Source organism: Macrotis lagotis, chromosome 1 (genome assembly GCF_037893015.1).
Source record: "Macrotis lagotis isolate mMagLag1 chromosome 1, bilby.v1.9.chrom.fasta, whole genome shotgun sequence".
Classification (NCBI taxonomy): Eukaryota; Metazoa; Chordata; class Mammalia; order Peramelemorphia; family Peramelidae; genus Macrotis; species Macrotis lagotis.
In genome coordinates this window covers 508,676,455-508,689,215 of record NC_133658.1, presented here as the reverse complement: position 1 = coordinate 508,689,215, position 12,761 = coordinate 508,676,455, and the positions used below count along the sequence as shown (strand labels likewise).

General features: G+C 35.9%; 1 protein-coding gene and 1 non-coding gene across 2 annotated transcripts in view; one reads left to right on the top strand and one right to left on the bottom strand.

The window, feature by feature from the left end:
• Positions 1-9,303, bottom strand: part of RSPH1 (radial spoke head component 1) — a 48,795-nt gene extending 39,492 nt beyond the window's left edge. The window contains exons 1-3 of the mRNA XM_074232599.1: positions 8,961-9,303; positions 818-931; positions 621-726 (exon numbers count right to left, since the gene is read on the bottom strand). Of these exons, the coding sequence (XP_074088700.1) occupies positions 621-726; positions 818-931; positions 8,961-9,014 (274 nt within the window). The 5' untranslated portion in view covers positions 9,015-9,303. The remainder of the gene's footprint in view (positions 1-620; positions 727-817; positions 932-8,960) is intronic.
• A 3,155-nt stretch (positions 9,304-12,458) lies between these two features.
• Positions 12,459-12,531, top strand: TRNAV-UAC (transfer RNA valine (anticodon UAC)). The gene has a single exon. It is a non-coding gene; the product is annotated as a tRNA-Val (tRNA).
• Positions 12,532-12,761: the final 230 nt, after the last annotated feature.

Sequence of the window (12,761 nt, the reverse complement as noted above, 5' to 3'; positions counted from 1 at the left end):
TAAATCATATTCCCTCCTTAGTAACCAGCTTATCAGCCCAAAACTCTTCCTATATTATGTCAACCACCTGTTCAAAATCCTTCATATGTTCCTTGCTACCTACTAGATGAAGTCCCAAACTCCCTAACCTGGCATTCAAGATTTCAATATAGTACCTTTCTATCTTTCTTTTTTTTCTGATTATTTCATAACATAACCAGACTGCTATTGTTCTCCAAATATAATTTGAATATCTCTCACTGTCCTCTCACTTGGGATTCAGGTCCTTTTCTTTACTTCTATGAACACACAAACCCAAAATGAACTTTAAAAGCAATTACTATTTGGGGGTATTTATTAAGTGTAACCTTACATAACTAGCTATCTTTTTATATTTTAAGGTCCTGTCTCAAAGGCTAGATTTCAAAGTTCTTGGGGGAATTTAATTTTTATTTATCCACTATCTCTCACAGTGGAAACTGTTCATAGTAGGTACACAATTAATTACTTTTGAATGATTGAAGCAAAGAATTTGGAGTTTCTCATGTACTTCAATATTCACAGATAAGTTGAGGCACCAGAAGAGAAACTGAATGGATTTTCTTATGCTGAAACTGTCATATGTAACAATGCATTTTTACCTTCATATTTTGATCCATCTGGATAGTGAAACAAGCCTTGGCCATGCTTTTTATTTTGTTGATATTCTCCAATGTATCGAGCACCGTTCTTAAATCTGTAGGTCCCCTGAAATATATTTTACTTCTAAGTTTAATTCAAAAATCACTTTTTAAAAAGTTAAATAAAAAAAAAAGTTAAATAACACATTCATTCTTACCTGACCATGTCTTTTACCAAATTCATAATGTCCATCATATATATCTCCATTGGGCAATACAGCCTTCCCTTTTCCATGTCGTTCACCTGCCTCATTGCGATCTCCTTCATATTCCTGAAGAAATGAGATAAACAAAGTGAACTGATTGAATAGATGAGTGAAGAGTAAGTTATTTTTAAAATTTGTTTTTATTTTTATTTTCTTTTTAGGTTTTTGCAAGGCAAATGGGGTTAAGTGGCTTGCCCAAGGCCACACAGCTAGGTAATTATTAAGTGTCTGAGACCGGATTTGAACCCAGGTACTCCTGACTCCAAGGCTGGTGCTTTATCCACTGCACCACCTAGCCACCCCTAAAATATTTTTTGAAATGTTAACTGAATAAAATATTACCAAGGATAGTAAAAGTAACTTTATGGTATATAATTTCTGTGATCTTCAGAAGATTCTCCTATTCTCCAAAATATCTTTTTCACATGCTAATTGATCCCTGAAATTCTTTTAATTAATACAAGGCTTTTTTATTCCATAATTAGAAATAAAGATTAAACTGCAGCCAGAGGTAACATAGTACATTGCACTCCCACTTAATTATAGAGAACTTAGATCTTTTCCTGAGAATGAGTACACACTTGAGTGAAGTTAGTGATACAAGATTTTTGCTGTGTGTCATTTACTAAAAGTATTTAACTGGCTTTCTTTTTTTAATGTTGTTTACTTTTATTTTTCTCAATTACTTGTAAGCAAAAAAAATTTTACAATTCACTTTTTAAAATTCTGAGTTCTAAATTCTCTCCCTCCCTTCTCTCCCCCTTCTTTGAGAAGGCAAACAATTAGATATAGATTATACATGTGCAGTCAGGCAAAACATTTCCACATATTAAGGGTTTTCTAAAAGCAAGCATTTAATTTAGTAGAACAATACCTGAGACAAGGGATTTCTCATATGGACAAAAATTACATGATCCCATATACAAAATGTATAGGAATTATAACAATACATAACAGAGATAACTTTACTCAATTAGTTAGTTTCAGTACTAAATCAAATACAAATAAGAAGACCTATGTTTATCTAAGGTGATGATCATTGTCTTGAAAAATGAATAGTGTAAAAGAAAAAATACATTGAATTTGGAGTCACAGAACCTGAGTTTGACTCCCAAATCTTCTATATACACTATGACCAAAAAAAGGATAAAATTATTCACATTAAAAAATAAAATTGTTTTCATCAAAGTAATACCTGGAACACCACAAAATATGTTCTGTAAAATTCACTGTAATGTGAAAGAGAATAGGCTACCACCCACATATAACAAATGAAGAATCCCCAAGAAAAGTTAAAAATAAAGTAGTATAAACTAATGAACCATGTGCTGAATTTGAAGTCAAAAAGATCTGAGTTTAAATCTCTGTACTTGCTGTAAGACACTTCTTAGGTATCTGAGACATTTGAGGACACTTAGGTGTGAGTCTGGTTACTGTCTACCAGGCACTCAACTCTCACCTAAGACTACACCCCAATAAACCATCTTGGCAGACAAGTTAACTAAGTTGAGGGTAACTGATCTTCAAACCCTTCATTGAGTTAGGAGAGTGTCTACCCTCAAACATGAAAACTTTCCCCAGTGGAATGGGTTTGTTCCAAAGGCCATGAAACAGATGCTATGAAGTAATTAGAGCTTGATCAGACATTGAAGACATTAAGGTCATCCTAGGCCATCACCATCACTTTTGTCTTGCCGCTGGACTGTGATGACTCTGGTGGAAAGATGATGATTTTGTGCAATTCTGCCTCACTTAGATCCAGTTCATGTACCAGTCAAAACATCACCCCATGATGTGATTAGTCTGTTTCAAAAATGAAGGATAAATAACAACAACCTAGTTTTTAAGTATTTGAGTCTTTAAGTATATAAAATCTGAACATTTTTTTATGTCTCAATAAAAATTTAGCATTTATAAAAAGCATCAGAACCAAATTCTTAAATTGTACTTGTCCCCTCTTCCATTGGTCTCATTTGATCAAAAGTCTTCAAAACTAATAGACAGAAATGTAGGTCCATCTCCACTTTCCCTTTCAGGGTTAGATCAAAAACAGCTAGAAATATCTCCCAGATGAAACATCCCTAGAATTCCTAACAGTGTCCTCTAGATTGAAAAAACAAAACAAATTAAAACACTCATACCCAAAACTAGGAAAGGATCCTCTCCTCTTTACAACAATCAACATATTTTAAACCTAAAAATTCTGATGCCTTAGGGAAAAAAACTACCATTTTAAGGATATTTGAGGAAAGAAATGTTAAAGCTTGTATTATAGGGAGTAAATATGATTAAATATGTTTTAAAATTCCTAGAGATTTGATTCTGTCAACCTCTAGTTTAGCACATTTTGAATGTTATGAATATCTCTATCAAAAGATTATACTAGATTCAAGGCTTCATATTCATGATCCCACCATTCTCTAGAGTGAGTCCTATCTATCCCCCCTGCTACCAAACCAGGGTTTTTTGCAATGTTAAAGGGATATCAAATAAATGAGACCCCATTTATATTTCAGGGGGAATATCAATTGGGGGAGCACCCATAGCAGGGTCTTGGACTATTTAGAGGATGATCACCGATTAAGCATGAGAATTTATGGAACATAATTTTAAAAGCATGGAAAACAATGTCTAGTTTTGCTCCCCTCTAATCCATCCTGCATAATGTTGAAAGATAACTAAAATACATCAGAGTAGATATTCCTTCCCATAATATACAGCACAATGTATTCATTCTTGCCCATTTTTGGTAACCCCTGTATATGACTTGCCATACATTTGTCCACTGAGATTTGCCCAATGTGCTGAGGCCCTTCATCACTTCTCTTGATGGTGAAAGCATATCAGTGGAACACAAAAGCTGTCTATCCTTCAGTCTCACCAAGAGACTGACCCCTCTTTTTTTACCATTCATGATTCCATTCTTTATTCTAGTTCTTCAGAGTTCCTTGCTTTTGTGCTGCAATTTGCCAAACATTAGCTCAGACCCCTGGTACAAGAAGGGTTTCAATTGCTATCCCAGTCTGAAGTTGCTAGATTTTAATAAATGTTTTAAAATTTTTATAAATGAAATAAGAGTCCTAGCAGGGAAAAATGAAAAAGAGGTACAGAAGAAGGAAATTAATAGTATGGCACAAAAGATACAAAACCTTGAGCAAGCAGCAAATTTCCTGAAAATTAGAATGGACCAAAGAGAAGTCAATAACTCTAGGAGACAACAAAAATATTAAAACAAAATCAAAAGATTTTTTAAAAAGCCAAAACAGTATGGAAAACAAATCAAGGAGAAAAAAATTTAAGAACCATTGAACAATCTAAATGCTATTATCTAGGTATCATATTTCAAAAAATCTTAAAAGAAAACTGCCCAGATTTCTTAAAACCAAAGGACAAAGTAGAAATTTAAAGAATTTATAGTTAGCTCCTGAAAGCAACCCCTAAAAGAAAACCCTCAGCAATATTATAGATAAAATCCACAAGTGGACTGACACGTGATTTAGCAGGCACCACAATGAAAGAATGGAGAATTTGAAATAACAATATTATAGAAGGTAAAGAAATAATTGGCTTAGAATCAAGAATAATTTACCATACAAAACTGAGTAAATTCTACAGGGAAACAATGTATTTTTTTAAAATAAGAAAATTACTTGTTTTTATTGGTACATTAAAATGTGAATCTTAAGCAAAACAAGACCTTTTTCTCTTTTTAACTTTAGCAATAATTTTTTATTTTTTATTTTATTTGAAAAATATTTTATTTGTTTTTCCAACTACATGCAATGGTAGTTTCCACCAATCATTTTTTGCAAGGTTTTTTTTTACATTTTTCTCCCTCCCTCCCTTCTTCCCCCCTTCCCCTTGGCAGAAAGCAATCTGATATAGGTTCTACATTTATAACTATGCTAAACATAGATCTTTACTGACCATGATGAGGGAGAAAAATCATATCCAAATGGAAAAAAGAAAATATTAGAGAGAGAAAAAAATAGCATAATACTAAGACAACTTCTAAAAATTGAAGATAATAAACTTTGGTCTTCATTTAAACTCCACAGTTCCTTCTCTGAATATGGATGGCATTTTCCATCATGAGTCTTTTAATCTTTTTTTAAAAATTTTATTTAAGGCAATGGGGTTAAGAGTAACTTGCCCAAGGTCACACAGCTAGGCAATTATTAAGTGTCAAAGGTCAAATTTGAACTCAGGTCCTCCTGACTCTAGGGCTGGTACTCTATCCACTGTGCCACCTAGCCGCCCATCACAAGTCTTTTAAAATTGTGCTTGATTATTTTACTACTGAAATGAGCAAGTCCACCAGGTTTGATCATCATCCTGTGTTGTTAGAACATGTAAAGTTCTTCTGGTTCTGATGATTTCACTCAGCATCAATTCATTTCCAGGCTTTTCTGAAATCCTATCCCTCATGATTTCTTTTTTTTTTTTTTAGGTTTTTGCAAGGCAAATGGGGTTAAGTGGCTTGTCCAAAGCCACACAGCTAGATAATTATTAAATGTCTGAGACCGGATTTGAACCCAGGTACTCCTGACTCCAGGGCCAGTGCTTTATCCACTGCGCCACCTTGCTGCCCCACTTTTTTTTCCCTAATGATTTCTTATAGAACAATAATATTCCATAACATGCATGAACTACAGTATGTTCAGCCATTCCCCAATTGATGGGCATTCCCTCAATTTCCAATTCTTTGCCATTACAAAAATAGTTGCTATGAATATTTTTGTATATGTGGGATTTTTTACCCTTTTTCATGATCCTTTGGGGATACAGACCTAATACTGGTATTGCTGGATCAAAGGAAATGCACATTTTTATTGCCCTTTGGGCATAATTCCAAATTTTTCCTTCAGAAAGGCTGGATCAGTTCACAACTCCACCAACAAATTAGTGTTTTAGTTTTCCCTCATCCCCTCCAACACTGATCATTCTCCTTTCCAATCATATTGGCCAGTCTGAGAGGTGTGATATGGTACCTCAGAGAGTAACAATGTATTTTTAATTCAGAACATGATTTCCAGGGACTTCTGATGAAAAGACCAGAACTTTGAAGAAACTTTGAAATTCAAAATACAGAGGTTAAAAGAAATGTAGAAAAATAACCACAGACAACAATAAAGGACATAACAAGGATAAATTGCTTACATTATAATATGTGGAGATGATATATGTGTCTTTCTAATACTCTATCATCACCATCAGGGGTCAGAGAATGAGTCTAAGACAGAAGACTTGGAAAAGGTTTAGTTAGTTCCAGCTAAATTCCCATTTTCTGTAAGAAACTTTTTGTGATGCTCCTTAATGCTAGTACCTTCCCTCACTAGATTATCTCCAACTTATGCTGTATATATCTCATTTGAGGGGATGGCTAGGCAGCGCAGTGGATAGAGCACTGACCATGAAGTGAGGAGGATCTGAGTTCAAATGTGACCTCAGACAACTTAATAATTGCCTAGCTGTGTGACTCTGGCCTAGTCACTTAATTGCCTAACAAAAATTTTTAAAAAATATTCTCTGTATCTTGTTTGTACAAAGTTGTTTGCATGTTATCTTCATCATTGAATTGGAAGGTCCCAAAGAGCAGAAACTCTTTTGACTTTCTTTTTTATTCCCAGTGTTTAAGTTTGAACATGGTAGGCTTCCGATAAATGTTTGTTGACTAACTTTACTAAATCCTCCTACATGATCTCTGCCATGCAGTAAAAGAGACAAAACATGCACAAATAACTCTGGAACAAAATAATAGTTCACATTTTTATAGTGCTTTAATTTTTGAAGTAAATGATAAGAGAATCATTCCCATTTTGTAAATGAGGAAAATGAATCTGGGATTGACCTTGACTTCCATATCTGTGTTCAGTACTCTTTCAAATTAATAATACTGCCTGGATCACAACAGGAAGATTGCAATTGGCATGGGTCTTGAATAGCTAAGCTCTAATTGTAGGCAGGTTCTGAAGAATTTTCTAACAAATAATCTAACAAAGGCATGGAAGTAATAGGAAATATTCTTGGAGCAGAGCAATATAGTTTGTTCAACTATAAATTTTGGGAAGTTGAGCAACTTGAAACAGTGATCTCAATTTGGAATTCAGGAAATGTGGACTTAAGTCCCAACTCTGACCTGTCAACTTTAGGAATTCAACTTATCAAGCATTTAGTAGTCTTTTTTGCTAAAATTTTATTTAAAATTGCTAAATGATTATCAACAATATTGGTATAAAGGTTTCTCTTTATTCCTTTTGTTATTGATTAGATATGTCTAATTTTTGTTGGAGGAGATGCAGAGAAAATTGGGACACTAATGTATTGGTGGAGATGTGAATTAATCCAACCATTCTAGAGAGCAATTTGTAACTATACCCAAACCTATGCATATCCTTTGACTCAGAAATATCACTACTAGGTCTATATAAAGAGATTTAAAAAATAGAAAGGAAAAGGACCTATATGTACAAAAATATTTGCAACAGCTCTTTTAATGGTGGCAAAGAATTGGAAATTCAGAGTATGGCCATCAATTGGGGAATGGTGGCTGAACAATTATTGTATATGATTGTGTTGGAATTGTGTTGTACTATAAGAAATGGCAAGCAAGATGCTCTCAAGAAAACTGGAAATACTAACATGAACTGATACGAAATTAAATTAACAGAATTAGGATAAAATTGTATTAAGTTATAGCAATATTGCATAATGATCATAGCTATTCTCAACAATGATCCAAGGCAAATCTAAAGGATTTATTTATTTATTTATTTATGTTTTTTTGCAAGGCTTGCCCAGGGTCACACAGCTAGGTAATTACTATTAAGTGTCTGAGGTGGAATTTGAGCTCCTGTCCTCCTGACTGTAAAGCCAGTGCTCTATCCACTGTGCCACCTAACTGCCCAGTCTGAAGGATTTGTGATGGAAAATTATATACATTTCCAAAGAAAGAAAGAACTGATGGAGTCTAAATGCAAATTGAAGCAAACTTTTCATTTATTTTCTTTTTCTTTCACAACATGATTTACATTGAATTGTGTTTTATATGCCTGAACATGTATAACTTATGTCAAATTGTTTGCCTTCTCATGTCAGGGAGGAGGGAGGGAGGGAAGAAGGGAGAGAATTTGGAATTCAAAATTCGAAAAAGAAAGGTTAAAATTGCATTTTCATGTAAATTGGGAGAAAAAATATTAACTTTAGGTGTACGTTGCAAGTTTTAAATTATTAAGGAAATAGAAGGTATTTACTGAAGCACATGATGGAAAACTTTGAATGTCAAATTTAAAAATTTTGTCTAAAATAAATATTACTTAGGAAGTAAAGGTCAGAGAGATTGGGAGACAGCAGAATTGGGGTAAGAGAAAGAAGTGAGTGGTAATCATTGGCTTTTTGGAGAAATCAAAGGTCAGGTGCAGGTGGCTAGGTGGTGCAGTGGATAGAGCACCAGCCCTGGAGTCAGGAGTACCTGGGTTCAAATCCAGCCTCAGACACGCAATAATTACCTAGCTGTGTGGCCTTGGGCAAGCCACTTAACCTCATTGCCTTGCAAAAAAAAAAAGACTAAAAAAAGGGGGGGGGGATCAAAAGTCAAAGGGGACTCCATAGGCTGGTACAGTCCCTGTCACTAATGGTTAAAGGGGGCTTTCAAAGGAGGCCCAGAGAAGTAAAAGGACAATTTCAAGATATACTCATAAGGGGTCAATAAAAATTCATGCTCCCAGACTTCAAGTTTTGTTCAGCAACTATTCCCTTTCCACACTAAAAACTGAACCCATTGGATTTGAGCTCAGTGAGCAAAGGGAGACAGATTAAAAGAGATCCTTTGGGCAAACTCCCACCTTGAGTGTCAGCAAAAGCTGGTGTTGCAGAAGAGGTGAGGAGATGGAGGAGGTGCTCTTAGAAAGGCAGGGGGCTAACCAGAGCCGGACACCTAACAATTATTAATCCTGTTAATAAGATAAGCCAGTATCTAAGAGAAAGGGAAGGGGGCACTTACTGCCCAAAGTTGACCTGGCATAAATGCCCCCACCTTCCTTCCTCCCCGCCACAGCTTCTTCCCTCACCCTGAAGCCATAATGCTCATGCTCACCCCGAGATAATTCTCCCTCTCCTCCTCTAGCTCCTCAGAGCCCAGATCGGACATGACTCCACCATCGCAGTCCTGCCTCCTCCTGCAGGGCAGTCCCGGCCGGCCGGCAGATACTTTTCTGTTTAACAGTCACCTCGCCGGAGAAGGAGGCTCGCGCTTGCACCCTGAACTGGTCACCCCGTCCCCCGAGATCTGAATCTCCTTCCCTGAGGAGGGAAGGGGGAAGTATTTGTAGTGGCAGTGTAAGGTGAGAAGAAGGTGATCAAAACCAAGGGGCTGGAAGAGAACAATGGACACAAGAAGTGGGGGGTGAAACGGAGAGTGTTGGCTAGAAGGAGAAGGTGATGGAAATACAGCAGTTGCTATAGCAACAGAGACAGGACTTGTTTCCCTGACTGCCCCAAAGGAAGCTAAATAGAGAGGGGAATAGAGTGAACAGAAAAAGAATCAAAAAACCTATGGCGACTCAGAAATAGAAAGATTCTTGGAGATGATTCCTTCCCCCAAAAAACTATTGTAAACTCACTTTCTCCTAGAGCAACAGATTTGGGGCAATACTAATTGTTAGAAAATTGTTCTTCTAGGGAGTCTAAATCTGCCCTTGTAACTTCCATCCACCGTATTTATATTTCACATAAATAGTATTTTTTCCCTCAGAACATATAGAGACAATTTTCAACATCAACTTTTTGTAAGATTTTGAGTTCCAAAATTTTTTCCTTCCCTCTCTCCTATGCCTTCTCCCCAAGACAGCATGGGATATAGTTTATTTAGAGACAATTATGTAAAACATTTCCCCATTAGTCACGTTTTGAAAGAAGAAACAGAACAAAAGGAGAAAACCCACAAAAAAAAAGCAAGAAAGTGAAAATAGAATGTTTGTATCTACATTCGGATTCAGTTAGTTCTTTCTCTAAATGTGGATAGCACTTTCCATCGTGAGTTTTTTGGAATTATCTTGGATTGCTAAGAAGAACTAAGTCAATCATAGTTGATCATCATACAATGTTGCTGTTACTGAGTATGATGCTGAACATTTTATAGCTACTAATTATGATGCAAATGGAATCTCCAGATTAGCTACTCAAGTTCAAAATACTGTATAGATCCATATCCACTCAGAACAGTAGCTTTTAATTTCCAAACACCATATTTCTCCATGTATAAGATGCACCCTTTTTTGAAAAATTTGAGGTCTAAAAACAGGGAGCATCTTATACAGTGGCTGTAGATTTTTTTACTTGAATTTTCCACTTGTTTGGACCTGTTGTCTTTACACTCATTGTTTTTGCATTTGTTGTTGGTATATTAGGTTATGTTTTGCCATGTTCTGCCCGAAAAAGGCTCAGAAAAGATTTTCATACAATGCTGAATTTAAGTTCAAAGTGATCCAGTTTGCAAAAGTGAATGGAAATCGTATTGTTGAATGTCAATTTGGTCCTCCTCCAAATGAGAAAACTATACAAGACTGGCTATGGGAAGAAGAAACCCTACCGAAAATTCCCCAGCAGAAGGTCATGAGAGGCAAGTCAGTAAAAATGGCTTGAGTTAGGGAATTGAAGAGACAGGTTGAAGAGCAAAGAACCATTGGAATTCCTATGTCCACAAAGATGGTCCAGCAGGAGGCAAGAAGAATTGCTCATGAAAAAGAAATGACTGATTTCAAAAGAGGACACAATTGGTGCTTGAAATTCATGAAACGGAGTGGACTAAACTTTCATCCACATACCAAACAGAAGGTCCTTGAATTTCATAATGAATAAAACTTGAGTTCAATAACTTTATGTAATACATTTTTTTTCAAATTTCGGGACCCCAAATTAAGGTAAGTCTTATACATGACAGTATCTTATACATGGGGAAATATGGTAGATTTACTTTTTCCTCACTTAGAAAGTAGATTTCAGAACAAAAAATACTTAATGAATTTGTATAGTAAGAAGACCCGAAATAAAACATTCCCCTCATAAACCTAGAGCACACAAACATCATCGGTAGGGAAAGTGAGCATGCATTCAGATTACTGAACACACGAGGCATATATGTGGAGGGCAATTCATACCTCCTGTACTGTAGAGATGCCTGATGCATCACACTGCTGTCACTAGGTCAACTACTTACTAGGCAAGTCATCCCTCTATTGAACTCTAGATTTGCTCCTTGCTCCTATCTGTATATAGTATCTCTCCTCTGAAGGATTCTGTTGATCTCATGACAAGGTCTCTACTTTATAATCTTTACTGGTGGGTCACAGTTCTACTGTCCCATGGGCTCATCTCCTCAGGGTCAGCCAACTCAGCTTCATTCAGCTGCAATAAGATCCCCAAGGAATGTCTCCCTAAGAACAGGCCCTTACCAGACTGAGACTGTCTCTCCATTGCAACCCTTTATCTAGGTAAGAAATCAAAGCCTTCCATTACAGATAACAATCTAATTTAGAATTCTGAAAATCTTAAGTATTCACAAAATTCTCTCAGACTTTGTGGGAAAGAAATTTATGCCAGAACAAAAGGTAGGCTGAGGAGACTAGCTTAGTCCAAATTCCTGCCTTTATTATGCAAATCTGTCAGCAGAAAAGCCTAAGTGCTTTGAAGCTCTAAAACTTCAGTGTTAGTATATCCTAAATCACATTAGTTTTTTGTTGGTTGCCATAACAAATTGTTGGTTTATATTAGAATTGCAGTCTAAGAAAAACCTTATGTCTTTTTCCTCAAGTATTATTTTTCTAATCACAATTCTTTTATTTTTTTACTAGTGCACTATTTCTCTTGAGATTCTTGAATTTTTGTTCCTCCAGATGAATTCTTAAATCATTTTTTCTGACTCTATAAATTAACCTTTTAGAAGTTTATTTTATAACCTGAAAAAGAAAATTAATTTAGGTTGTATTGTTGTTTTACTCTTTGTGCATGCCCCATAATGAACAATTAATATGTCTATTTATTTAGGAATACTTTGTTCAGTTTGGTCATATCTGATTCTTCCTGATTCCAATTGGGGTTATCTAGGCAAAGATTCTGGAGTGGTTTACCATTCCTTTTCCAGTTCATTTTACAGATGAGCAAACTGAAGCATACAGGATAAAGAGAGAGATTTACCCAGAGTCACAGAGCTAGTGTCTGAAAACTCAGAATGACGAGTCTTCCTGATTCCAATTCTGACATTCTGATGATGTTTGTCCTTTGTTCTCAAAGAAGACCATGACATCAAGGAGGTGTTTTCATGACAAGCACGTGAATTGCATTTGAGTTGGGGGGGAGGGGGCTGTGCTAAGTCACCAACCTCACTTTCTCCTCCAGAGTTATCTGGGTCCAATGGGCAAATATGAATCAGGAAAACTGGAGACAGCCCTGGATGTGAGGCAATAAGGGTTAAGTGACTTGCCCAAGGTCACACAGTAATTATCAAATGTCTGAGGCTGGATTCAAACTCCTGTCCTTTGGATTACAAGGACAGTGGTCTATCCAAGTGTGCCATCTAGCATACCCTAGGTGCCATGGTTCCATTGTGTAGTGGTTATCACATCTGCTTTACATGCAGAAGATCCTGGTTTCAAGGCCCAGTGGAACCAAGTGCTGAATATGACATTCTATTCACTGTATAGCTGCCCTGAAGTAGTTTATAGCTGCATTCATATTACTTTGTATATCATGGAATTCCAAGTGTTATAGACATTCTGTTGTTCTTTTGAATGTAATATTTTTCTCTTTGAACTTTCCAATTAGAGTGAGAATAACTTTTGCTAGTATAGTTTATATAGTTAATTGGTCTTCATATTTCAATTTTGTGATTGAATGAATT